The sequence below is a fragment of the Pteropus medius genome, unplaced genomic scaffold (genome assembly GCF_902729225.1).
Source record: "Pteropus medius unplaced genomic scaffold, Ma_sr-lr_union100, whole genome shotgun sequence".
NCBI classification, from domain to species: Eukaryota; Metazoa; Chordata; class Mammalia; order Chiroptera; family Pteropodidae; genus Pteropus; species Pteropus medius.
The window spans coordinates 3,255,980-3,282,622 of record NW_024349224.1 but is presented as its reverse complement, the minus strand read 5'-3'; the positions used below and the strand labels follow the sequence as shown (position 1 = coordinate 3,282,622).

The window sequence follows — 26,643 nt, the reverse complement described above, 5'->3', positions numbered from 1 at the left end:
ACACTGAGGACCCAGACAGATGAGCACTAAGAACTGAGCAGGAGACCAGCATGTGCAAAACAGCTCAGCAGTAAGGCAGCGTAGGTGTTCTCACTTTAGGTGAAAATTTGCCATCTCAAAATGACAGACTTTTTATCCTGTGGTATCTCCTTTACTGAAATCTAATTCATTTGTAGATAGCATCCTTACTGTAAGAGTTTGTGAAAGCAAAATTGTAGCTCTGCCTCATTTTGAGGGTACATGGGTTGGGCCTTGCGAGACAGCATACTGGAAGGAAGGGGTCAGCCACGGCATGGGAGGGCGGGAGAGGCCAGCCCCTTACGTCAGACTGTTACCGAATGCCCCGTTAATAATGGAAGGACAACCGACGTGCTCTGGATTACTGTGATCGTGTGATAATTTAAACCGACTTGGAACCCAGAGGTAGTAACAACTCGGCCTGCACAGTGGCTCTGTTTTTCCTCGACATTTAGCAGTGTTGGTGCAACGCTCTGCACCAACCAGCCAGAGAAACTGCACTCATCGTCGACTAGATTCGCTTCCTCAACACTCCTAGCGAGCATCACACCTGATGGGTAGCATTCGTTCTTCTTTTAGAATCGCGACCGACTCCAGCTGCCAGCTGGCTCACACCACCCTGTTATTCTTGCCACTTTCCCGTCTGCAGAGCCAGGTGACGGGTATTAATCTGAGTGCATTTTATCGTGATGCGAGGAGCGCTGGAGATTGCTGCTTTTGTCTCCCTTCATCTGGAGAGATGCGCAGAAGCCACCCCTCAGGTGCTCCCCAGCCTCTGCATGGTGTTCCATGCTCTGGCATTCTGCCGTGGGTTAGGACCTTTGGTGGGTGCAGGCTGGGACCTCCTCTGCCACGTGCTGCCACGGGAAACCCTTTAACTCTGCCGTGCTGCTCGCTCTGTTGTCACTTTGCTGTTGGAAAGATTCGTAGTGATAAATCAGTCGCCCGATTCATTCTCTTATACTCTAAAACAGTAATTAATTTTCAGATCATGTCTCCTCCAGTGTGAATTATTTTTGTGATAATTTTAACTCATGGATTGTCACTCTAAATATGAACCATGTCTTGTTTTTCTTGTTTTCCTCTTGAATTTATTTTCTGAAATGATCTATCCTCTCCAAAATTGCCAGAGAAGCATTTTCCTGCCATCATGTTAATTTTTAATTTACAGGTACACATTTAAAGTGCACCTGTTACATGTAAAGCTCTAAACTGGGCACGGCGAGGGCCACAGAGATGAGTAACAGTTCCTGTCTGTACCACAGGCAGTCGAGTAACATAAAACATGAGCGTAAACAGCAGATGGAGACGGAGCGGGCAGAGCCGTCCCCGCTCTACGCGGGGTACGCACACAGGGAAGAGTGGACACCATGTGGGGTCCAAGCAGGTGAATCATAGACGTGTCAGAGGACGTTGTCGTTTGGCTGGGCCTTTGAGGGGAGGACCGCTGAGTCTCGTGAACAGAACAGCAGGGAAGGCACAACTGGGAAGAGTGTACAGAGAGCTGGTTGTCCCAAGATTACAGGAAATTACGTTTGGGAAGAGAATGGGGTGCATGAAACTCAGGACGTTATAAAACCTGTTAAGATAGTTGGAGCCACATCTTGCCAGGACTTCGAAAACTAGAGTAAGAATTTAGGATGCTGAGCAGTTACCGTGGCATTTTTGAAAGCAGTACTTTTAACACGATGACTCAGAGGCCGAGCTGTAGGATGGGCTGAAGTGGGCCTAGAAGTCAAGGATAGAAGCTGTGGCAGGAGGCCTCTGCAGGTGTCTGAGCAAGGACTGGGCAAGACCGGGATCAGAAACCCAAAGGAGAGGTCTCAGACTGATTCTTGAGGACCTGAGGACCAAGGTTGAGGAAGTAGACGAGATGACTCTGGTTTAGATCCAGTGTTAGCTGTGAGATGAGCGATGCTGACTGAGACAGTTAACTCCAGTGTCATCCCTTTACTCTGTAGCAAGGATTGTCCCAGTGGTTTTAGCCTCAACAAGTATCGGTCGCCGCCAGAGCTAATTGTAAGTGAGCATTCTCTCACTTTTCCGAAGATGATGGTCTCGTTGGTTCTTTAAAACAATCTTAATGTTTCTTTCATGGACTTTAAATTGAAATGACTTCATCAAGTAACACTTGAATGATTCCATTTTGAAAAATGCTGGCCACACCATAATACTTACCCAGTGTATCATGACACACAAACACATGTCTCTGACGTGCTCTGCTTTCTTGATAAAATGATATGCGTACTCAACCACGTGAGAACACTGTGTTTCCAGAAAGGTGCGTTTCCTTTTGGTCAGAGTTGCCTCTACTTCTCATAACCGATCCCGTCAGACACGTGACATACCCGTGAGTGTCTTTAGCAAGTCTAAGAATGAAAATCGGTTGTAGGCACGTGTGATTTTTGAAAAAAAAAAGTAACATCTTCCATTTCTCTAAATACCGTAAAAAATATATCTAACCACTTACTTAAATTTGTGATGCATCAAATATCTATGGAACAGCTGCTCGACGACAGATTTTTTTTTTTCTTGTGTTTGATTGAAAGTAACCTGCCTTTTTCTTGTGTGCGCGTGTGTTTAAGGGAATACGCAACAGTCATAGGCCATCGGTTGCAGGATCACGGCCTCGTGGTGGAAATGATTCACCTCACCTCTGAGTCGGGCCTCACTCGCGCCCTGCAGGAAGTTAAGGATGACGGCTCCCCGTTTTGTGTCCTTGTCGAACAGTCTAATGTAAGACTTTCTTCTTGCACCGTAATTACGCTTCATGAGTCCGTGAAAAGTAAGTTTAGCTCAGTCTAGAACTACCACTTAAAATAGATCCTGCTTTAAAAATGTAATGTTTTTTTCTTTGTATGCTGCTACACTTTGAAGGTTTCATTTGTCAGTTACTAAACTGGGTCTAATTGCGGAAAGTGACTTCCTTGTTGGAATGGGTGTCACAGAGAACTCTCTGTGTATTAGACAATTGAAACTTAAATCGTCTTTATCATCTCTGACTTAATCCAAAACATCTTGTCCAAAATATTACGTAACCAATTCAGTTTTCTTATGCAGAACTTTTGACCAAATCTCACCACCATTTATTCTGCTCTTAGTGTTAAGCCTAAAAGATTCTGTGTTCATCATCCCCTGAAGTCTCATAGACAACCTTCTTGCCAACTTTACCTTTTCTAGAATGTCTCTAACATCTCGTTATTCTTGGGCTCACGAGACTACACCAAAATGAACTCTTTTTTTCTTCCCTAAAATACACAGATGTAGGCAAATGCACACTTCCCAGGCCACCCTCACCTTCTCCCTCTTGGTCAGAGCTGCTGCTTTAAGAGAGGGGCTGCCCTGTGGATGGCCACCTTCACAGCTCACCCAGAGTCACAACAGGACACGCCTGGCTTTTCTAGTCCTCTCATCTTGCAGAAGTTCTTGGTACCATCTCTGTTCCATCTAGAAATAACTTAGTTCTTCCTCTGTGCCAGGCACTGTACGAGATGTCAGGCCAACCCTGCTTCCTTTCTCTGCCCAGGTGAGCAGCAGCCAGACAGGCTTCTCCAGTCGGCCCTGGATGGTCCATCCCAGCTTGCGTCTCCTTAGCAGTGCGGGGTTTTCACTGCTAGGTCAGGAGACCTCTCCCTTGCGCAGAGACCCTGTGGAGCACTAGTAGCCGGATTTGTATCCTGCCTATGGCTTCTGGAGCCTGGAGAGAAGTCAGTGTAGGATTGATGTTCTCTAACCCAGCTATAATGTTGCATCCGAAAAGACAGTGGTGACGACCACTCGCTTCTCATCAGTTGGGGATGCCAGGACAGCTTACATTCTGACCATTGCATTAGCTTAGGCTCTTTGTAGCCACCAACACCCACCCACCTGGCCAGCTCTTGCTCAGTACTGTTCTGAAGAGTATGAAACTATGGTTTTTCTAAACACAGAAAATGCCTAATTTATTTTAAATAAATAATAAGACTAAACCACATGTACGTCATATGTAAGTTCTGAAAATGTAAAAGAAAACGTACACTATCAAAAATTAACAAATCCCAGTCTCCTGGAGTAGGGAACAGTATAATTTCAACAGGCTGTGCAGAGGACTAAGCACATCTGGTTACTGGTGTTAACTTCTTTGCAAGGTCATTTCGGAAATTATCACTAAAGTAAGTAGGCTGAATAATTTATCGAATACTAAAATACTTTGTAAAAAAGCACTGCTTCAAGAAAGCATATACTCTATAACGTATCACAAATCTGGAGGATAGTTTTTTTCACGTCCAGAATAGTATTAATAGGCACATATTTCATTTTTCATCCATTTAATTATTTAATTCAGATCATAAGTAAAAAGAACATTTTTTTTTTTATGCTATAAGCTACATGTATTTTAGCAAAGTTAATCTTAGCTGGTTCCTTTTCATAGTGCTTTATAGCCAAGAGTTTATTTCGTACCTTGCATGCAGCCGTTATTCAGAAGTGTGTGGAGCTGCTTCTATGCCAAGACAAACATTTAAAATAGGCAAACAATGAAATTTCAGTGTCCGAAGACAAATATATATTTATATTTCTTCCTAAATGTAACCTTAATAAACAGTTTAAGTATTTAGCCAAATACTGTAACCTCTGTCAGAGCCCTATAGTGCTGCCCTTGGGTCCTGAATTTGTTTGGCAGCTGGTGATATATGGCCGCCCATCTAAAATTAAACTTTTATTAAGTCTTATTCTCAGTAGGTAACCTAGGAGAGAGCAAAAGACACCTATGCATTGACTACAGCCTTTAAGTTATGTGAAAGCTGCTCTCGGTGTCTAGAATTTATTTAATACGTGATATTGAGGGCCCGGAGCACACCCGACCTGAGCTGGAAAGGCTTTTAACACGTTTAAGATCCCACAGGCCTGAGCCCAAGGCTGCAGAGCCACGTAGAGGATGTGGGTCACTCTCTGTGCCACAGCGACAGCCTGGGAGTCCGGCACTGCCAGTCGGCCTGCCTTTCATCAGAACGTCGCATACACGCAGTTCAAAGGTCAACACTAAGAGGCTCCCAGTGGAGAGCAGGGGCCCCGCTTCAGTCTTTCCTCGCCCCTGCTCTACCCTCTGGAGGCTGCCATGCTCAGCTTCTGGAGGTTGCTTTTGCGAATCACGCTCGTCTCAAGTTCTACACCCTGATTTCTGGAACGAAATAAAACACCTTCACTTTTAGATTTTGGGTTTTTTTTAACTTTGAGTAGCCAGCGATGGTTGAAGTTGCATTTTTTTTTAAGGCTGCATTTGTTTAGCCATAAGAATTCCCATTGACACACATGCCACCTCTTTCTCCCCTCCCCTCCCTCCCTCCCTCCCTCTCCTCCTTCTCTCTCTCTCTCTCTCTCTCTCTCTCCCGCTCTCCACCCACCCCCAGGTTAACATAAGCTGCCCTGCCCGATTGTGAGATGGGGATTCGTGGGTTTGCATGGAAACGGTAAACCAAACTGCCACATGTTATGATTTTGAAACAGAATTCATGTTTGATTTTGAAATCTGGCAGGGCGCTTGCCAGTGCGGGTCCGAGTCTGTTCATGGACAGACAATAAAATCTGTACAGAAAGCGGAGACCATTTAAACAACATGTAGTTAGAGTAACTGTGTTACTTTCTGATATTTTTTCCTCTTTTTTGTAAATGTGTTTTTAAATGAAATCAGGGAACCCACTTGATGTAAAGCGGACTCTTTCTTGTCCCTAGTACATCGTCATATGCCCCTGGAGGATGCCCTGGTGCTGGTGGCTAAGACGTATAGGAGACTTTTTGCTAAACGGGAGCAGCAGGAACATGCTGGCATTTCTCTGAGGGCTGGAGAGCTGGTAGATGACTTCCTGGCCCGGGAGTGCCTCACCAGCTACACTGTCCCCGTGGGCGTTCGGCACCTCCTCTTCCTGTTGAATGAGGGAAAACATTTGCACAGGAGTGAGTTGGACTTGCTCATCGACTACCTGAAGACCAGGAAAGGGAAGCTGGAAGGTATTCGGCACTGTCCCTTGCCTTCCCCATTTCGAACCCCAGAAAACCCTTTTCTGCAAATCCATGGATGATACGAAAGAAAAGTAGGAATTTTTGGTCGAGAGAACGTCCCTCTGTAATACAAAGGTAGCTGAGTTGGATATGGTCCAGATAGGGATACACTATCTTAATGTTTAACCTTCATAGACTCAAATGCTACTTTCAAAACTAAATTTCCTTTTGAACCAGACTTTTACTATGTAAATAGGATGACTTCTCTGTATAGATGGACACGTAGAGATAGGCCAGGTGTCCTGTCAGTTTATTTTTCTGTTTCTGAGTTGCCGTTTTCTGTTCATCGAGACTCTTGTAAGATTACATTTTTAAGTGTCTGGTAACCTGGAAGAAGCAGTTTCTAATCTTGGAGATTTTAACAGGCATTCCAGTCACAAGCAAGGTCCTTAAAGCAGTAACTTTTCACTTTGCTTGTTTTAAGTAGTTAAGAAAAAACAATATTCCACATCAATAGAGGAACAAGTAGCTGACGTTAATGGGACAGTGGTGAAGCTTTAAAGAAATTGTTCACCTCATAAAATGCTTCATTTTTGTACACTTTTATGTGCGCAGTTTCTCGGAGTGGGGAGGGAGCCCAGAAACTTAAAACAGCAGTTCTGTTTCTTTTTTCTTTGCGCTGGAACGGACATAAAACATGATGTTAGTGACAGGTGTACAACATGACGACTTGATGTTTGTGTAGACTGTGAAGTGATCACCACAGTAAGTCTAGCTACCGTCCTGTTTGTGATCATAGAAATCTCCATGGCAGAAAAAGTCGAGGTCTTCCTGAAATTGCGTCTGTCGTTCTCCGTGCAGCTTGCAGCCCGGCAGCAGGCTTCTGCTGACCATTTGTTTTCTCCATTTTTCCAGGCCTTGAGACACCAAGTCCTTTGACTAGCAGTGATCATTCGTCACTTCAAGGCAGGAACACCTCCATCGTGGGCAAGCCACCTCCACTTCTTCCAACTCCCGGAAAGAGGGCCTTCCTGAGCCCTCCTCCCCCCGCTCCTGCCAAGTCCCCCTTGTTAGGGGATAGGCCGGGAGGACTCCTTCCGCACCCAGGTCAGCATGCGCCTCCAGGAGCGGGACGTGCTGGCGGCTCTTCCGTCCCCTGGGAAAGCGGGATGGTTTAGGGCAGTGGCAGTGTTTGTTACACGTGTCTGATGAATGTCTAGACTTCAGAAGACCAGGAGAGAGACTTTGGGGTTCAGTGGCTGTCACTCTCTTGGCTCTTCTCCCAAGGTTTGTGGCCACCGATGGGCCAACTTAAACCACGTTGTCATAAGAAGCGCTAGGAACTTGGGAGTGTTTGTCAGGTTTCCTTTCTGCGTAGTTGGTGCTAAATGGTCTCTGGCCTGGGCCCGGCGTGAGGTTGCGTTACTGTGGACTTCCTCCGTCGGTGATGTGGAACCCAGCTCGGTCAGCTGAAAACAAGGAGGAGGCTCCATCAGCTTTCCTCGCTGGAAACCCCAGGGCTGACTAGCTTCAGGCCTCACGGGACCCTGCTGCTCGAGTGGGTGCAGTGCGGTGGCGGGGAGGGGGGCGGGCGACGTTGGGCCCCACATCCCCTGCACCCCTGCAGGTCCTGCGGTCTGAGCCTTCCCTGCCCCTGAGGGTGAAGGCTTTAGGCCCCAGCGTACAGCCCCGCCCCCCCAATCACGGCGCCCTAGTTTCTACGCGCTCTCGTCTCCCCTCCTGCCCTCGCGTGCCAGGCGTGGGAGCAGAGAGGAGCTGGGTGACAGGCATTCGTGGTCTGCCAGTTAAGGAGGAAGTTGTCCGCGCGGTCTTTGTGGGGGGCCGCTTTTTCCCTAGGCCCTAAATAAAATCGGGAGCTGGGGTGTGTTCGTGCGGCTTCGGCCTCGTCCGCGAGCAGGGTGCTGGTAGCCGGGGGACTTCGCTGTGGGCACAGTGTCCAGGGAGACTCGTGCGGACCCACAGGGAGGGGCCGCGCCCACGCCCTGGTAGCTGTCCGCGGACACGGCTGCCGGCGCGGGGTAGCGTAGGGAAGCCGCACAGCCAAAGGGCGAGCGTTTCTGCCCAGCTGCCCTGTGACTCGCTGACTGGCGGGATGAGTGCGGGGGCCGCGGCGGCCTGAACTTTGCCACCTCGGCTCTGTTCCTCGCCACCCTCGTCCCCCCCTCACCACTCCGGGCTCCCCCGTGCCACAGCCTGGCCCCTTCCCCGTTCACCCACCTGTGAGAAGAGTGTGAATAAAGGGGACAAGGGCCCAGGAAGAAATTTTTTGGCTCTGAATTTTTTCTCACCTTTGCCATTAACTTAAAAACAAAACTTTTTCAGACCTTCAAAGAGGGCCAGGCTCTTGCTTCAGGGCCTTGGCCAGGACTGAGGCAGTGTCCTGTTGGGCAGGGTGAGGCCCATGCCAGGCAGACTGTCTGCCGGAGCCGGAGGGGACAGGGTGCTAGGCCACTGCAGGCCAGTGCTCTGGGTGGGCGAGTGTCACATCTCCTGGAACAGAGCGCCTCGGTCTGCTGTGGCTCTGCCTTTCCGACCTGTCTGGAAACCTCACCGCCTCGGATGCTTGAGAAATTGTGTTGCAAGTGTCAAGACAGAGTGTTTGGAACAGACCCAGTTGTGAGAACGTGGGGGTGGAGGACCAGGACATCTAGACGGTCATGGACTAGACCAAGGATTTGCAAACTTCTTCTTAAAGGGCCAGATAGTAAATGTTTTATGCTTTGTGGACCAAGAAGCAAATTCAAGGCTGTTATGTACATACTTGTATAACCATTTAAAAATGTAGCCATTTGAAAATACGAAAACCATTCTTAGCTGGCAGCTTATACCAAAAGAAACTGCAGGCTGAATCTGGCCTGCAGACGCCAGCTTGCTGACCCTAGGGTGACCGCCGAGGCAGAGTCTGGGTCCAGAGAGAACCTGGGAAAGCTTTGAGGAGCTGAGGGCGGGCCTGGTGCGTGTGGCAGGTGCCGGTGCTCTCTGCTCACCCCTGTGGGGAGAGCAACTGGGGCAGGGTTCATCGTGTGTCTTCCGGTTTATGTGTTGGGTTTTGTTCTCTGCAGGACCGGTCAACCCCAAAAGTCTGTTTCCCCCTCCCCCGCTTCTAGCAGCCCCTTCCAAGAGGACTGCTCCTTTGGGATGCACCCCTCCAAAGCCTGGCAAGCGTCCACTTCTTGGGGAGAAACCAGGCCTTTTAGCACCACCACCAGGTGAGTAGCCAGGTGAGCTGTGAGTTGCATTCTAGACTAGTGCTGTCCAGTAGAACTTCCTGAAATGATGGAAATATCCTCCTCTTGTCCTGTACGGTAGCTGAGAGCCATCTGTGGCTACTGAGCATTTGAAATGTGGATAATACCACTGAGAAATGGAATTTTTAATTTAATTTAAATTAGTTTACATGACCGTCATCGTACAGTAATTACACAGTTGTCACACGTGGCTAGTGGCTACTGTAATGGGCAGCACAGTTCTAGGCTATTGGCGGTATCAAGAAGCTGTAGCAACAGGTAGGAAAGTATATTATGTTTTTACCATGTAGAAATCTATTATTTTATAGTCTTTTTCTCCCTCCTCCTTTTTTTTAAAGCTGGAAATGTACTTAAAAAGGGGAATATATTTCTACCATAAATGGATATCATTGTCAATTGCTATAAAATAGAAGGTAACTACAACACACACACACACACACACACACACACACACACACACACACACAGTTATTAAATCCCTGCGTAAGACTCCTCTCTAAGACTCCTCTCCCTTGGTTAAGAGGGGATTAATAAGGGTCAAGGAAGTGTTAATGGGACATTGACACTGCTAATGCTCTCTCCTTGACCGTTCAGAGGGGTGCAGAGGTTGGCAGAGGAAGTATTTTTTACGAGGTCGAATGTCATCTAATCTGCACCTGTGCCTCCCTGAGGTGGTTCGGAAGTGGGTGCCTTGTTTCTGCGTGGCCCAGGGAGGCGCAGCCCTTCCGCTGCCTGGCAGGAGGCCAAGTCCGATCTGCCTTATTCATGGTACTGACTGGTTGGTACCGCGCCCTGGCACGGAGCCTGCCCAGGAAGAGAGGCCATCTCTCCGCCTTCCTTCCCAGTGCTGACCGAGCCAGTTCTCATCTTCCTTGATGCTGCCTTGCCTTCTGCATGGCTGCGAGAGGTGAGGCCAGAGGCCTCCAAGCTGCCCCCAAACTCACCAAGGCACAAGGGCAGAGCTGCTTCGGCTGGTCTGCCACGGCAGTGGTTGAGAGCTGGGGCTGCACTCTGGCTCGGGGTGGAAGGCGGCCGGGCAGGCATTTTGCTGACTGCATCTCTAGCCATTCAGGCTCACGGCCTAGATGAAGGCACTGCCCGGAGTCCTCTGAGCTCACTCAAGTTCTCTTCTGAGATGGGGGCTTGAAGCCCAGCTGTTAGGGAAGCGAGCCTTTGTCCCTCTTTGTTCTTCATGAAAGAGACATTCTTCATGATACTGAATGCCATTTTAAAGCTTCAGTCTGTTTTTTTATTCAGACGCGCTTCCGCAGGATATATATTGCTGTGTTTGTGGTATAAGGGATGCACGTTTATAGAAATGGTGGCAAGGCATGGAACAAACATGGTTCAGTGACTCCCACCCACCTGGAGACTCAGATAATGTGTCTAACTCTGAAGGTCCTCATCTCACAGACAGCTTTTTGGGGAAATTTCGAGAACTTTGCTCCCCGCTAAAATGTCCCTCTGTGGTTTCTGAGGGCCCTCTCAGCCCCCAATTCCAGGACTAATAGTCAGAGAAAGCTTTTTTAAAAAGCAAAAATGAAAATATGAAGCATGCCTGTACAAGGTACAGCTGCTTCTCAGCTCACGATGGGGTTGTCTCGATAAATGTGTCATAAGCAGAAAATGTCCTAAGTCAGAAATACACCTAACCTATTGAGCGTCTTAGCTGACCTTGCTGGTTTCTGATGGATGCTTTCACACCATCACGAGGTCGAAAAATCATAAGTCGAACCATCCTAAAGTGGGGACCATCTGTCTGTATGATGATAACGGTTACCACGTATTGGGTTCTCATTCCGGGCCAGGCCTTGAGATAGTTTCCGTCAGTCCTCACACAGCCCTGTGAGCCAGCTACCATGACTTTCCCCATTTTCCACTGGAGTCACCTAAGGCTCCGAGGGTGATTAACCTGCCCAGGGTCACACAGGGGTGCCTGGCGGAGCCGAGACCGCACCCCAGCCCTGTGACTTCCTTCACACTCTGCTCTTGACCAGCACGCAGTCCCAGTAGCACGCGAACCTTATCAAACGGACGTTGCTTTCAAAACATCAGATTTTTGCTTGGACCTCAACCACACCCTTCCATCAACAGCCTCCCATTTGGCAAAAGGCCAAAGTGTTTTTACATCCCTCACCTGCTCTGACTGTCACAGTGTAAGGACTGGAAATTCAGAGGAGAGGACTGACTGGTTGGTGTGAGGCCGGGGTGAAGTCGCCAAGAGCCGGCCTTGGAGGAATCAGGTATTTGGGTGCCTGGAGGGAGAGGCGCTGGGACCCGCAGGTGAGGTGTTTGCGACTCAGTGAAGGTGGCGCCAGGTGTCCCGTAGTCGTCCTCTATAAAATGAGGGCTGTTGCCAGGATTAAACGAGTTAGTACGAATGGAAGTCTTCGAGACTCGATGAGGCTTGCACAGATGTCTGCTGATGCTACGACTTGGTTGACTTAAGTCTGCCTGCAAAGGTGGGTGCAGCTGGGGACGCGGGTCAGGCCGGGCGCTCTGTGGACCAGGGAAGGGACAGAGAGTGACGCCGCTGTGTTCCTCCTCTTCCAGCACGTGCGCAGGCGGTGTCTTTGCTGAACTAAGGAGGGCTGTGCTGAGCCAGGAGCACAACAAGGTGGCTGCCGCCCAGAGGGCGACTTCCCGTCCTCCGAGGACCAAGCCCGCAGCACCGATGGCCAGACGGTGGGGACAGATGTGGCATCCCTTCTGTCAACACGTGGTCCTGGGGAAACTTTTCATGTTGTGCCAAACTAGAGATTTGTGGAAGGTCGTCGTCATGGGCCTTGGACTCGGAAGTTGTTCAGTGACATGCATGTTAAAATGCGATTTAAAACTTTCGGCTTTTACATAGGGTGCCCCCTTTTTAAAAGCTTGTTAATTTGGAATGATTTTAGATTCACAGGACAGTCACAGAGATAGCATAGGGGCTCCCTCCGCGCAGCTTCCCCGAGCGTGACCATCTTAGCCGTGGTACAGTTCCCGGGGGTAACTCGGGTTCGGCAATGGCACCCGTGCTGCCGACTTCGTGTTTCTCCAGTTTCCCCACTAATGTCGTTTTTCTGTTTCAGGAACCTGTTCTGGGGACCACATTGCCGTTAGGCCCCTTTTAATTTTACTATGTTCTAGTTGTTTTTTACTATTATTATAAAAACATTTTGAATATACAGAAAATTTGAATGAATAGTGCAACGAATACTCATATATTCTGTAGCCAGATTCAACAGTTGCTAAAATTCTGTCATTTTTTAACTTACACATTCGTCTGTGTAAATAAAGATTTTTTTCTCAGCCGTGAGAGTACGTCGCAAAGTTCATGATATCTCACCTGTAAGCACTTTAGCACGTGTCTCCTAAGAACAAGGACATTCTCTTAGATGCTGATACCGTTATCACACCCTAAAAGTTAATAATAATTCTAATAATATCTAATTTGTGTTTCCAACATTTCAATTTTCCTGATTGTCCTAAGAATGCTTTTACGGCCATTTTTAAAACCGGGATTTAATTAAGGTTACGTATTACGTTTGGTTTTTATGCGTCACTAGTTTCTTTTCATCTAGAACAGTCTTCCTATCTCTTTTTGTCTCTTGTTTTCTAGAACAGCCTGCCTTCCGGACTTGTCTGGTTGTTTCCTCATGGTGTCACTCTTCTGTTCCCTACGTTTTCCAAGTATCCTGAAACTTGGGTCTAGAGACTTGATCAGATCCAAGTCCTATGTTTTTGGCGCGGCTATTTCATAGGTGGCACTGTTTTGTGTTGCGTCATGTTAGAAGGCACAGTGGGTGAGGTGGTGGCTGCCATGGAGCCGGCAGGCTTTCTCCTTGAGGCGTAACGCTTGGGGATTAAGCAAATATCCTGCCCCCAACAACTTTACCTAAATGTTTTAGGGTCCGTTGATGGCTCTTGCCTGATTCGGTTAGTGTATTGGGCTGTCCCATCTTTTAATTGAAGCGTAGCATCTTAAGTGTTCACTTTACTGAGTTTTGGCAATTGTGCACACCCACGTATCTAGCCCCCAAAACAAGGGATAGATGTTTCCATCACTCCAGCTCATTTCGGGCACTCCCCTAGCCCTCCGTGGCTCTGACTCCCGTCACCATAGTTTTGTATGTGTTTATAGTCAATGTAAATGGAATCATGTAGACTCGTTGTGATCATTTCATAATACACACAGATACTGAAGCATCTCGAGAAATTGAATCATCTCAGTTATACCTCAAAAAATAATTCAAAATAGTTTTTATAGACATGCAAATAAATTATTAACAGTAAAGGTTCTTCCCTTCTCCAATGTACAGGAATCCAGTTTTGCTTCGATTCATACATCCATTTCAACATTTCTGATCTAAAAACATGGCTGTTTGGATTGTTCTTTTAACTGGTTCCATCTTTAATAGTGGCTTAAATAAAATCTTTAACACATGTTCATTTTTTTTTAAGAAGAAAGGAATCGTGGAGTATATATTTTGTTGCGACTACCTTCTTTTGCTTAATGGAATGCTTTGAGGTTCACCCAGATCGTTGCGTGAGCCCGCAGGTTGTTCCTTACTGTTGCCAAGCAGACAATCATTGTCTGGCTGCGCCACACCACACAGTCCATTCTCCTGATGAGAGACTTTTGGGTTTCTACCATGGTCTATTATACGACAGTAGGTACATGTTCTTTTGTGGGCATGTGTTTTTATTTCTCTTGTAAATACCTAAGAGTGGAATTGCTGGGCCATGGGGTAGATGTATGTTTAATTTCATAAGAACTGGCAACGTGGCTGTACCCCTGTATCCAGCCACCGGCAATGTGTGGGGACCCTGTTCGCCCCGCACCGTCACTCACCTTGGGTGTCATCAGCCTCTGATGTCAGCCTTTCCAGTAGGTGTGGCGTGTTCGTTGTGACTGTCTTAGTTCGCATTTCTCTGATGACTTAATGTTGCACACTTTTTCTTTTTCATTGTCTGTTCAGGGAATGGGTTAGTGGAGACTTAAAAGGACTTTCTCGTCAGTGTACTAGTTGCCTCGGGCTGCTGTATAACAAAGTACCACCAACTGATGGCTTCAAACAAAAGACCAGGTCTCGCTGTCGCTGTTCGGGGGGCTAGGGGTGTGCGATCAAGGGGTCGGCCAGGCCAAGCTTCCTCCGAAAGACGTAGGGGAGAATCCTTTCTGGATTCTTCTAGCTTCTGGCGTTTGCCAGCAGTCTTCGGTGTTCCTCCCTTCCGTCTCTGCCTCCCTCATTACATGGCCATCCTTCCTCGTGTGTCTTCACGTCGTCTGTCCCTGTGCTTATGTTTTATCTTTCCACAACTTTAAAAAGAAACCTTTTTTCCTTTGTCTCAAGGCATCTCCTTAGGTGACGAGAACTCCTAAGTCTCTTTGGACACAGTGTAAGTGAGGCCTCACGTCTGGCCGGGGGCTCTTTGGCTTACTCTGTTGATGTTTAGTGTCTTGTCCTACCAAATGGATGACATGGGGCCACTTGGAAGTCCTACTCAGTGGCCACATTCCAGGTAACAGAGGGACAGGAGGTTGAGGAAGTCATCCTTGTGGAGCCCTCCATACCTGTTCTGTGCATGTGGCCTCAGATACCTGTCCGTAGCCACTGAGCCCTTCTCCTGCCTTAAAGACGTGTCCTCGGGGCCTTTGAGCCCTCCCTCGCACACAAATACATGTAAACTTTCTAGGGACGTTCAGGGTTGTTGGATGAATCACTAGTGTCTACAGCGGAAAGACTTTTTATTTTCTTACAGTTATCTAAATAGGTGAACAAGATTAGAACAGTAACTTGTGTTAAGGTTTTGAAGACAGTTCGTATATTTTTAAAAGCGCAGATTTTTCTGATACTGGTTTATTTTCTCTTCTAAAATGTTAGTATTGAAAAGTAGGCGATGCATGCACGTGGTGCAAAATTCAGAAGAAATAAAAAGTAAACAGTACAAAGTCCTCTCACTTCTGTTTCTTAAGTTTCTTGCGTCTCCTCCCATAGATGCTTACCTGCATGCAAGCGTTTGTAAACTTACGCTCAGATGGTAATGTTCTGTAAACTCTTCCACCTCTTTAAATATGTTTTCCATTCTGTCTTGAAAATGAATGTAAGTCTGGTATATTACTGCCTCTTCGTAACGACCGCTCAGCAAGCTGGAACGTAGATGTACCTTGATCTACTGCGCCGAATCTTACCGATGGGCATTTTAGGTCATTTCTGATCTTTGCCACTTAAGCAGAAGAGAACTTATTTTGATGTGAGTTGGTTCTGCTTTTCTGTTATAGAGCAACAACTTTTCCAACCGATTTCAAATAGTCCTGATTGCTACTCAGTAAGAAATGACAAAATTGAGTTTGTGCTATTAGACAGCAATATGAAGAAAACTCACGTTGAGAATTTTACAAACGATAATATTTCACTTCGACTCAGCGCTCATGCTTCTCTTCAGGCCGTAAGGCTGACGTTGGGGAAGATGTGCGGGCAGGAGTGTTTTCTGGCATTGTCCGTGCCCCTGTCCCCCCGCCCCTCAAAGTAGCGTGCTGTTCTTCCCGTCTGGTTGTCTTCTGCCACCACTCGGGTTGGTGTTAGCAAGAAAAAAAGAACAGAAACGTCCCTTCTCCAGACCCCTGCTGCACTGTGAATGTCATCTTCCCTCCGCTGTCACCCGCCGTCCCAGTGGCTCTGGGGCAGGCGTCCCGTGCACTTCCTGTCTGTCTTCGGTGGGAAGTGTGGGCATCGAAATGCCTTCTGGCCTGCGACGGCCCTGCTTGGTGCTTTGCACATGTCCCCTGTCCTTGGACACGGCGGGTTCCCCAGTGTGGCGTGCGGGCCACTGGTGCCATTTGAGACGATTTTAGGGACACGGGGACACACGTTTTTATTACAATAGTTCATCCGACAGCAAAAGTTTACTAAGCGGCTCCCACATGCTTGCCATGGTCGCAGGGCCGTAATTAATGGCCTGCGGATGTATGTCTTTTGTAATAGTTTTTATTTTGTAAATTTTCAACCTAAGAAAAATTATAGATTACAATAAATACCCATAAAGCTTTCACACACATTCAGCCATTATTGACTTTTTGTCTCGTTTGCTTCACGTCTCTCACTATGTGTATGATTAATATATGTACTTTCTGGGTTAGCCATTTGAGAGTAAGTTGCAGTAAGTGCTTTTCACACTTAGATACTTCAACTCTCATCTCCTAAGAGTAAGGAGATTATTCTCTTAACCATAGTGCAGTTATCAGAATTGGGAAATTTAATGTCGATACAATGCTGTTATCTGTATGTCCGTATTTACAGTTGTCCCAGGGTCCCCCTTCAAGCCACCACCTTCCCCGCCCCACGACCCAGTTCCGGGCACACAGCGCACTCAGCTTCATGTCCCTCTGGGTCCCTTTAAAGAATGGAAGCCTGTCGTTCTGAAGAAGACCCTTCAATTTGAGTTCTGTAGTTTTCCAGTTACTTCCTTTTATAACAAGCGACACTTTTAAATCAAGTACCATCGGTTTTCTGTTAATGGCCATGCAAAGTTTTCTTTTAAAATACTTAAAATGGAAGTCAAATTTTAAAACTAGGAAGTAAATAATAATAGTACAAGATATATAAGAACCTGGCAAAAATGGAGACGGTTGCGTATGAATGACTGAGATTTGGCAAAACCTAGTAAAATCTATAGAGGGTCAAAGATACCGTCATCTCTCGGTACCTGGGGGTAGAGGCGGCTGGGGCAGGCTGAGCCCTGCTCGGGCCCTGGGTTTGTGAGCTGGGGCTGTTCGTGCCAGAGCCAGCGGGGCCTCTGCTCCCACCGCGGGCCGCCCTTTGCCGCCGCAGGCAGGACTCCTTTGATTTCCGCCGTGTCCCGCGGGTGGTGTTTCCCTGTTTGCTCCTCTCTCCTCGTTCTCCAGGCTTTAAAGTCTTAAGTTCTCACTCGCCTTGAAGCCTTTCCCATGGGGAGCGAGCTCGTCATCTGAGCTACAATCTGCCATTCATCAAACTCTCCTTCTGATGGGCTGTTTCTTTTTTGCTTTTGTATGAATATATGTTTATATATGTCTGTTTATCTGAAGATGTGATTGACGTACAAAAAAGCCGTATATGTTTAACGTGTCCATCCTAGTGAGTTCGGAGGTTAGTATACGCCCGTGAAAACGTCGCCATATACAATGCCCTGAACTCATCCATCGCCTGTAGAAGTTTCCTCCCAGCCTCCTTTTTTTTAAATACGAACATTTAACATAAGATTACTCTCAACGAATTTTTTAAGTATCCCGTATGGCGTGGCTTGTTCGTCATGCATCAGCGAAACAGCGTTCTGTTTGGCCGCCACCTCCCTCCCAGATTCCCCACCCTGCTGCCCGGATGGTCACCACCTGCTTCCTCCTCCTGCGAGCTTGACTATTTTAGATTCCTCATATAAACGGGATCACGTGGTATTTGTTCTTCTGTGTCTGGCGTATTTCACTTGGCATAATGTCCTCCGAATTTCTCCATGTTGTAACAAATGGCGGGATTTCCTTCATTTTTAAGGGAAACATGTATGTATATGCCACTTTTTCTTCATCAGTGTATCCATCGGTGGGCACTTAGGTGGTTTTGGGGTGACATTAAATCTGTGGTGAGACTCCTGTGTTGGGTCTCTAACTACCGCATCTTCTTATTCTCGTTCTTCATTGTCTCCAAAGAGTGGAGCTTCTGGCCCGGAACAGACAGTGTCCGGGGTATCCAGCCTCTCCCCGCCACTCTCGCTGCCTTTCAGGCCTGAGTCCCTGTCGGCCTGGACCCCTGGTCACCCCTTCAGTGCCCTCCTCACTCCAGGCCCTCCTGCCTCTGTCTGCGTCATTTTTCTATGACACCAAGTCAGTGTTCTGGAAGCTGTTAATGTAATCCGGTCACCGCTGTGGTTTTCCCTGCCCCAAATATATACTTAAACCCTTCCATTGCCCACAGGATGTGTTTCGAATTAAGGACATAGACCCTGGGGGTCTTCAAAATCGTATCAAGGTGACTGAGTTCTACAAGGATCTTTAGATTTTGCGTTTCAGTTTTCATAATGCTCTTCAGGATATTTTTAACCTAAGCTTATACTGGATTATCTGTATCAGCACTTTACAGCTGATCCTGTCGTGTGATTTTAGTGCCTGCGTTTGTTTGGTTTGCTTTGGTGCCAAGAGATCATCTAAAGTGATAGAGTTTTAACTATTTACATAGTGTTTCTCATATGGGGGGTGTGTGTGTGTGTGTGTGTGTGTGTCTTGTAGCGCGCGCGCATGCTTATCTTTGTGTGAATTTGCACTGCTATGTGCGTGTCTTTCTGTGAGTTTGCACTGGGCCATATGTTGAAGCCATACTCCTGAGTCCAGTTTACAGGGACTCCAGCCTCAAGTCTTACCCTGTCCACGTGAATCCCATGTCATGGCTTCCTCCTTGCACCCTACACCGTTAGTGTACCCCTAAATTCCTTTTTACCGCTCCAGACTCAGCTCAGTGTTCCATCCTCTTGGAGACCTCAGACTCAGCCAGAGGCGATGTTTCTTATAGTTTCTGTAGTTCCTGTAATGCCCTCAGTGACAGCGTGTATCACACCGATGCCATCAAGCAGCTACCTGTCTGGGGACAGGACTGTGCTCTCTCCCTTTCTGTGCCTGGAACTCAACAGGTGCCTAATACACTCTTGTCACATGATTTTGTTCAGGCCCAGGAATTGGCGGTCATACCAAGTATCCTGTGAACTCCCTTCCCGCAATAGGCCTTAGGTCCTTGGTCCTAAGGAGCTGGGAGATTTGCTGCTCTGAGTGATTATCCGGCATCCTGCCATGTAGATAGTAGATGCTCAATTAGCATTTCCTGATTTCTCTGCTCAAGACAGGTCGAGGGTAATTTTCTTCCCCTATGGGCAAATGTTTTGAAAAAATATCAGAACTGTCGATTAAGACCGGAAAGAAGCATTGCTGGCATATTATTCGGCAGTTTTCCTTGAATTACGTCTCCAGTGCAGGCTACTCTCGTGCTCACTTGGCATCTTACTCTCTTTTGTGATGACTCTGGTTATACTTATTCTATGTTTTTCATAGCCGACCCCCGAAATCTGCAGGGTCTGTCCTGCCAGCCATGCTCTTTGGCTGCCAACGGGAACCAGCACCATGGCCCTTCGTGGTGGACTCACTGTATGATGCTTGCTTTTTTCCCTGGGGCCATTGGGCAAATGTATTGGTTTGAACTTGAACCCTTCTCTCTCTTGCGCTTGTTTGTGTATGATAAACTTTCTGAAGATGTTTGAAAAGTAAATGTTTGAATTGCACGTCCTTACGTGATCGATCGCTTGCACTCCCGTCACTGGCGGGCCGGAGAGACGTTGGAGATGCCGGCTCAAGGAAATTATAAAAGATGCCAGCAAAGCCAAGTCCACATCTTGGCAAAGCCAAGCCTCTCTGTGTCTTGACTCTCTCCTAATACTTCTGGCAGAGGCTGGCTGTTTAGGTAGAAATTAATTTAATGGCAGGGGTTTTTTTTGTTTTGTTTTGTTTTGCCAGTGGGACCCTGTGTCGTCTCTCCCGAGGATCACAATGAAGGTCACTGTAACCCCCCGGGATTCTGTCGTCTCAGATCTGACACTAGAGTAGGGTAATAGTGACAACCGTGTTACAAAAACAACATTTTTTACTATTATAGGAGGAATACACATTCAAGGCAGAACACTTGGAAGATTCAGAAACATCTCAAATAAAAAAGACGATTTCAGCACCCTAGGGCGGCCGCCACTGCCTGTTCCTCGTTTCCTTCTACCCTCTTCCTCACACACGTACGGCTTTATTTTCCAAATGTCGCGTACTGTTTCTTCCACTCCTCAGTGGAGCGTGACCATCTCCCCGTGTCAATGTCTGTTCTCACCATATGCAGATAGCGCATTTTACTTAACCAATCCCTGGTTGGACATTTAGTTTGGTTCTAATTTCCTGTTCTTATAGATAAACATCTTTATTCATGTGTCTTTGCTGGCATCTCTTTTATAATTTCCTGAGGATAAATTTCGAGAAATAGAATTCTTCAATCAAAAGGAACATACATTTTAAATACCAAAATAGGAATAGATTGTGACTTAATAAATATCATTCATGTAGAAAAATTAAAGCTTAATTTACAATCCCACAAGCAGTATTAATTTAATATTGATTTAAAATTCCTTTCCGCTCTGTATGGGCGACATGGTGCTGTGCCCACTGGGAGGCAGGGATTGAGAAAGGACACTCTGGAGCCACACCGCCCTGCCTGGGTTCTGATCCCTCTTACCAGTTATGTGACCTTGGCAAATCGCTTTAGCTCGCCTTGCTTCAGTTTCCTCATTTACAAAATGGGGACAGGAGAAGTACCCACCTCGTAACGTTGCAATAAAAAATGAAGTGAATTAGTATATATAATGCACTTAGAATAGTCCCTGGCACGTAGCAGGTGCCACGAAAGTATTTGCTATTATTTTGCTATCTGGTTTTTCACCGAACAAATGACTGCATATCAATGAATATGAAACATATTTTTCGTGGCTAGATAACATTCCGTTATAAGAATGTGCCTTGATAATTGTGTGTGACCAGTCTTGTGTTCTTGCTGGTTTTCTCTTTGTTATAAGTTCCGGTAGCTGTGTGGGGTTAGCGTAGGCTCACTTTTAAAAGCTTTTAGCTACACGTGTTTCTAAGTTGTATCTCCAGAAAGGAGAGCTAGCATGTTTACCTGGCAGCGTAGCCACAGTTTTACTGTGACTAGGTCTAAAAGAATGTTGTGCTTTGTTGGATGGCTTCACCTTGTCACCTGGGCATAAATGGAATTGTGACGACAATGGAGAACATAGACTTTATTGTTAAACTTGAATGGCTGAGACCTCCACAGCTGTTGGAGAAAGCAGCTCCCTTGGAAGCCAGAATGCAGGTCAATAACCAGGAATTCCAAAACGGCCTTGTCCCTGTCACCATCTTGGGCTCACTTATGGGACATACAATACAGAAAAACTGTCCAAATGCGAAGAAGGAATTGTTCCCTTTATTGCTTTCGATTGTGTTTGCTCTCATTTCCCCTACCCTTTATAATGTTCTAATTGGAAAAGTAATTCAAAGAAGAACTTGCAACCTGTAAAACATGGTTTGGAATGAAAGTAAATCTCCCTCCTCCCCCAGACCCTAGTCTTCCTCCCAGGAGCAACCAATGTTACTATTTTTTGTGTGTGTTTTTCTAGAAATAGCCTACTCTTGTACGAATATATGGCTGTGTCCTTGTAGTTCTGTGCATTGATTTTTTTTTTTCACGTAGCATAAAAGGGTTTCATTTCTCTTGTCTGAAGGATGTTTGGTGTTAATACCCTTCAGTGGTACATGAGCAGGTGACTAAATGGACGGGATGCTTTCATTACGTTCGTGGGGGCGGCTGCCAGACCTCTCTGACAGAGTCCTGCAGAAGTGAAGGGAAACACCTCTGCCTTCTGCTGTCACTTCATGCAGACCAAGCACGGAGCGGAACTTGGCGCCACATGGCATTTCAGGACTGAGTTTGGCAGCCTGACTGACTAGCTGCGGGTCACTGAAGGGAGACAGTCTCCCTTCCGGGCCCCAGTTTCCTCATTCTTAAAATGAAGAATTACATCGTAGGCGCTCAGGAGAGTCTCATGAGGTCAGGGCCTTGCCTCATTCCCCACTTCATCCCCCACTCCTAGAACACGGAGGGCTGATGGGAAATGAGCATATGGAGAGATGCTCCGTCGTACTTCCTGATGTCAGCTGCAGCAGCTCACTTTTCCCTGTGTCCTTCTCTATGTGATCTGCATCATATGCGGAGTCCTTCAGCAAAGAGACCTGGGCGCTGGAGGAACCTCCTGGAGTCCACGGTCACGGACACATCCAGGAGGGAGGAGGGGCAGGGCCGTCTCAGCCCGCTCTGTTCGTCCACAGCAAGCAAGGCTGCTGGTTTCTGCGTCCGCCTCCATTGTGTTTTTGTTTGTTCGTTATTGAAATGGCCACAGTCCATGGCCAGGAGAAGCAAAGCGCACGGGTCATTCTCATCCTGCAGGTGACAGACCTCAGTACCAAACTCTCACGAGACACGACAGCCGTTAGTTACACGTAGAAGCTGCGTCAAGTGCTTACGCATCTAACTTCATTTAATCCTCACGATTACCTTCTGAAGTGAGTACGTGTCATCATCCCAGAGAGGCGAGGTCGCTTGGGCAAGGTCACACAGCTAAGTAGCAGAACTGCCGATCCCACTGTGTAACTCACATTTTCTTTATTCATTCCCCCTTTGATGGACACTCTGGTCATTTCTGTGTCTTGACTATTGTGGATGCTGCTGCAGTGAACTTGAGGCTGCAGATATCCCTTCGAGATAGTGATTTCATTTCCTTAGATATCTACCCAGAAGTGGGACAGCTGGATCATATGGCAGGTGTGTTTTTCATTTTTGAGAAACCTTCATACTCTTTCCCATACCGGCTGCACCAATTTACCTTCCCACCCACAGAGTGTGAGGGTTCCCTTTTCTCTACTTCCTGTCAGCGCTCGTTATCTCTTTTTTTTAATTTCTTTTTCTTGCGATAACAACCATTGCAACAGGTGTGAGGTGCTATCTCATTGTGGTTTCCATTCCTATTTCCCTGATTAGTGATGTTGAGCACCTTTTCACATACCCGTTGGCCATCCGTATGTCTTTTTTCGGGAATACGTCAGGTCTTTTGCCCATTTTTAAATTGGATTATTTGGGGTTTTGCTTTTAGGATGTATGAGTTTCTTATATATTTTGGATATTCACCCCTTATCAGATCTGTGGTTTGCAGATATTTTCTCCTGTTCCGTAGGCTGCCTTTTCACTTCGCTGGTGGTTCCGTGTCTTGGACAGGCACCGTTTAGTTCGATGCGGTCTCTCTTGTTTATTTCTGCTTTCGTTGCTTGTGATTTGGTGTCACATCCGAAAAATCGTTGCCGACACCAGGGCCGAGGAGTCTCCCCACTGTTTTCTTCAAGGAGTTTTGTGGTTTCAGGTCTTACATTTAAGTCTTTAATCCATTTTAAGTTAAGTTTTATGAGTTAAATTTCATTCTTTGGCATGTGAATATCCAGTTTTTCCAACACCATTTATTGAAGAGACTGTCCTTTCCCCATTGAGTATTCTTGGCTCCCTTGTCAAATGTTAGTTGACCGTATATACATGGGTTTATTTTTCGTTCCCGATTCTGTTCCATTGATCTATGTGTCTGTATTTATGCCAGCACCACACCGTTTTGATAACTATAGCTTTGTAATATAGTTTGAAATCAGGGTGTATGATAGAGCATTTTTCATTTGCTTATTCATCTGTGTCTCTTCTTTGGTGAGGTGTCTATTAAGGTCTTTAGCCCATTTTCAAATTAGGTTTTTCATTTTGTTGTTGAGTTTTAAGATGTATTTTTTGCAAATATTTTCTCCTTTATCAGATGTGTTTTTTGCAAATATTTCTCGAAGTATAATTTGTTTTCTCATTCTCTTGACATTTTCTTTCACGGAGCACAAGTTTTTACTTTTAATGAAATCCCGCTTATGAATTACTTCTCTCCTTAATTATACCTTTGATGTTATATCTAAAAAGTCATCACCATACCCAATTTTCTCTGATGTCGTCATCTAGGAGTTTTATAGTTTTGCATTTAAGTCTGTGATCCATTTTGAGTTAATTTTTGGGAAGGGCGTGAGGTCTATGTCTCACTCCGTTGTTTTTGTATGTGGATGTCCAGTTGTTCCAAAATCATTTGTTGAAAAGACTATTTTCCCCCCCTTGTATTGCTCCTCTGTCAAAGACCAGTTGACTGTGTTCATATGGGCTGTTTCCAGGCTCTCTCTTCTGTTCTATTGATCCGTTTGTCTGTTCTTTTGCCAGTACCACACTGTCTTGATTACTGCCTGACATCGAAGTGGAGTAGTATCGTCTCCCAGCTCTGTTCTTCTTCCTCTGATAATGAGTTGGCTATTCTGGGTCTTTTGTCTCTCCACATAACCTTTAGGATCATTTTGTCAATATCCGCAAAGTTTCTTGCTGGGATTTTGATTGTGATCGTATTGAATGTATAGATCGAGTTGGGAAGAACTGACATCTGGACAGTATTGAGTCTTTCTATCCATGGACATAAAATGTCTCTCCATTTCTTAGGTTTTCTGATTTCTTTTATCAGAGTTTTATAGTTTTCCTCATATAGATCTTGTACATATTTTGTTAGATTTATATCAGAGTGTTTTATTTTGGGGAGTTGCTAATATAAATGGTACTGTGTTTTAAATTTGAAATTCCACTTATTTATTGGTAATATAGAGGAAAGTGATTGAATCGTATATTAACCTTGTATCCTACAACCTTTCTATAATTGCTTATTAGTTCCAGAAATTTTTGTTGTTCTTGTTGATTCTTTTGGATTTTTCACATAGACAATTAGAACAATCACTTATTAAAAATTATTCCTATTTGCTCCTAATCTGTCATCTACCTACTGAGAGATTTTGTTGGGAGTGGAGGGTCTGAGGGGGGAAAGAACCATCACCCATGATATTAAAACACATCCTAATTTAATATACATAATGTGTCTTATAAGAAAAGGTGCATCTTAGACCTTTCTTCCTAGAAGCACGGTGCACCCTGGACTTCTTCTTAGAGCAGAAGCCATATCCATCTTGGGGCTTGGTCTCAGGTTGCTGGGTCGTGGTGTGCCGAGAGCTAAGACCTAGTGGGTGTCGGCGCTGCCCCAGATCTATGTGGAAAGAGCCTGGCAAAAGCAGCAGCAGCCCCTCTCCACCCTGGGGCCTTTTCCCAGTGGCCAGTGCAGGGCCCACGGGTGCCTTGGCTCCATGGGCCCGCCAAACGGGTACTAGGACAGTTTCTCTTTGTTTGGTGTAAAATCGCTTCTAATCGTGACATAGCCCAAAAGAAACAAACAAAAAACCTCTGAGGATTACAAAATCGTCTTTTGCAGTAGACATCGGAGATCTGCTCACAGTACCTTGATAGCCCTTTGGAGAACTCTACCCCTCCTTGAGCCTAGGACTCTGGGGTGGTCATGTGACTTGGGCTTGGCCAATCAGCATATCCCATTGGCTTGACCTCTATTATTGGTTCAAGGGTAGACCTGGGACTCCAGCTGGTCCAATGAGAGCCCTCCCTAGGACTTTTGCTAGGACTCGTTGGGAACCAGGCAGGGGTGCCTTTTCTAGTGGGGTTGCCATGTTTAGGATGTCATCCTAGAGCTGGGATTGAGGGGGAAGCACCTGGGGTAGGACCTGGGGAGCCTGCCCGCAAATGAAGCCACCACAGAGGAGAGCACAGGCAAGAGGTGGCACAGAGACCGGGGTCTCACGCAATTGTCTGAGGGCCTGGGTCATACCGTGCTGGAAGGCAGCCATGCCCTCGCATGTCCAGTTACATGAGCCAATAAATCCCCTCCTACACTTAATCCAGGTGGCGTATGTTTGTCACTTAAAAATGGAAGAGCCTAAACTGACATCTTCTGAGAGCCATGCAGAGGGCTGTATGCCACGGACCTGGTTCTGGAAAGACAAACTCCGGACTCCCAGGAAAGAAGCTGGGTCTGTGCCTCTGAACCTGAGCCTCCCTCCAAACTCCCTGCAAACTCCCCAGCACGCCTGCCTGGGGCTGACTATTAATCCCTATGAGCCCTATTACCGGCCTACAGCCCTGCCTGGTATGCAGCTGCTTGGTCATCCCTCTGTCCATCTGTCCGTCTGTCTCCTCCAGAGACTGTGAGTCCTGGGGGAGCTGGAGCCCAGTGTGGCCCTGCCCTACAGGTTCTGACACCCTGCCTGCCACTTGCTGGGTGCTCAGTGAGCCAAGTGGAAAAGGAAAGCAGCCCAGCAGGAGCCCGGATCACCTGGAATCTGGGCACGGGCAGGCTTGGGACCAGGCCAGGGCGGTGGACTCGGAGTCCAGACGTAGAGGAAGGCCCCGTGCGCCGCGCTGTCCCTCACTCTGCCTGGGCCTCTGAGCTGCAGCGGCAGCACCCGTGGCTGGGAGGTCTGGCCCTCGGTGTCCGGGAAAGTGCTCGTGACGCCAGCACTTGGGGCGTCGTCTCGTGCCATGTGCTTTGCGTGTGCGATCTCACTGAATCGTGCCACGTGCTTTGCGTGTGCGATCTCACCGATTCCGCTCTGCTGCTGCATCGGGAGGGCTGCCTTAGTACTCCCGTTTTACAGATGCGAAACCGAGGCGCCCTGAGCCTAAGCCGCTGCGCACAGCAGGTCAGTGGAGAAGGCTGTGCCGGAGCCCGGATCTGCCGCAGAGCCCTCGGGCCTAGCTTTCAGGCTCTGTTCTCTGTGAGGGCGCAGAGGCACCTTCACACGTGTCCCAGGCTCCAGGCCTCCCTGAAGCCCTCCACCCACTTG

The 26,643-nt window shown here is 46.9% G+C and overlaps 1 protein-coding gene across 5 annotated transcripts in view; it reads left to right on the top strand.

The window, feature by feature from the left end:
• Positions 1-12,556, top strand: part of LOC120617250 (nuclear receptor coactivator 5-like) — a 36,859-nt gene extending 24,303 nt beyond the window's left edge. For 3 of the 5 annotated variants that reach the window (XM_039880817.1, XM_039880816.1, XM_039880818.1), the window contains 5 exons: positions 2,604-2,803; positions 5,728-6,003; positions 6,910-7,101; positions 9,078-9,224; positions 11,817-12,556. In XM_039880817.1, coding sequence (XP_039736751.1) covers positions 2,604-2,803; positions 5,728-6,003; positions 6,910-7,101; positions 9,078-9,224; positions 11,817-11,848 — 847 coding nt within the window. In that variant the 3' untranslated portion in view covers positions 11,849-12,556. The remainder of the gene's footprint in view (positions 1-2,603; positions 2,804-5,727; positions 6,004-6,909; positions 7,102-9,077; positions 9,225-11,816) is intronic. The other 2 variants (XM_039880820.1, XM_039880819.1) reach the window with 2 other exon arrangements.
• The last annotated feature ends 14,087 nt before the right edge of the window (positions 12,557-26,643 follow it).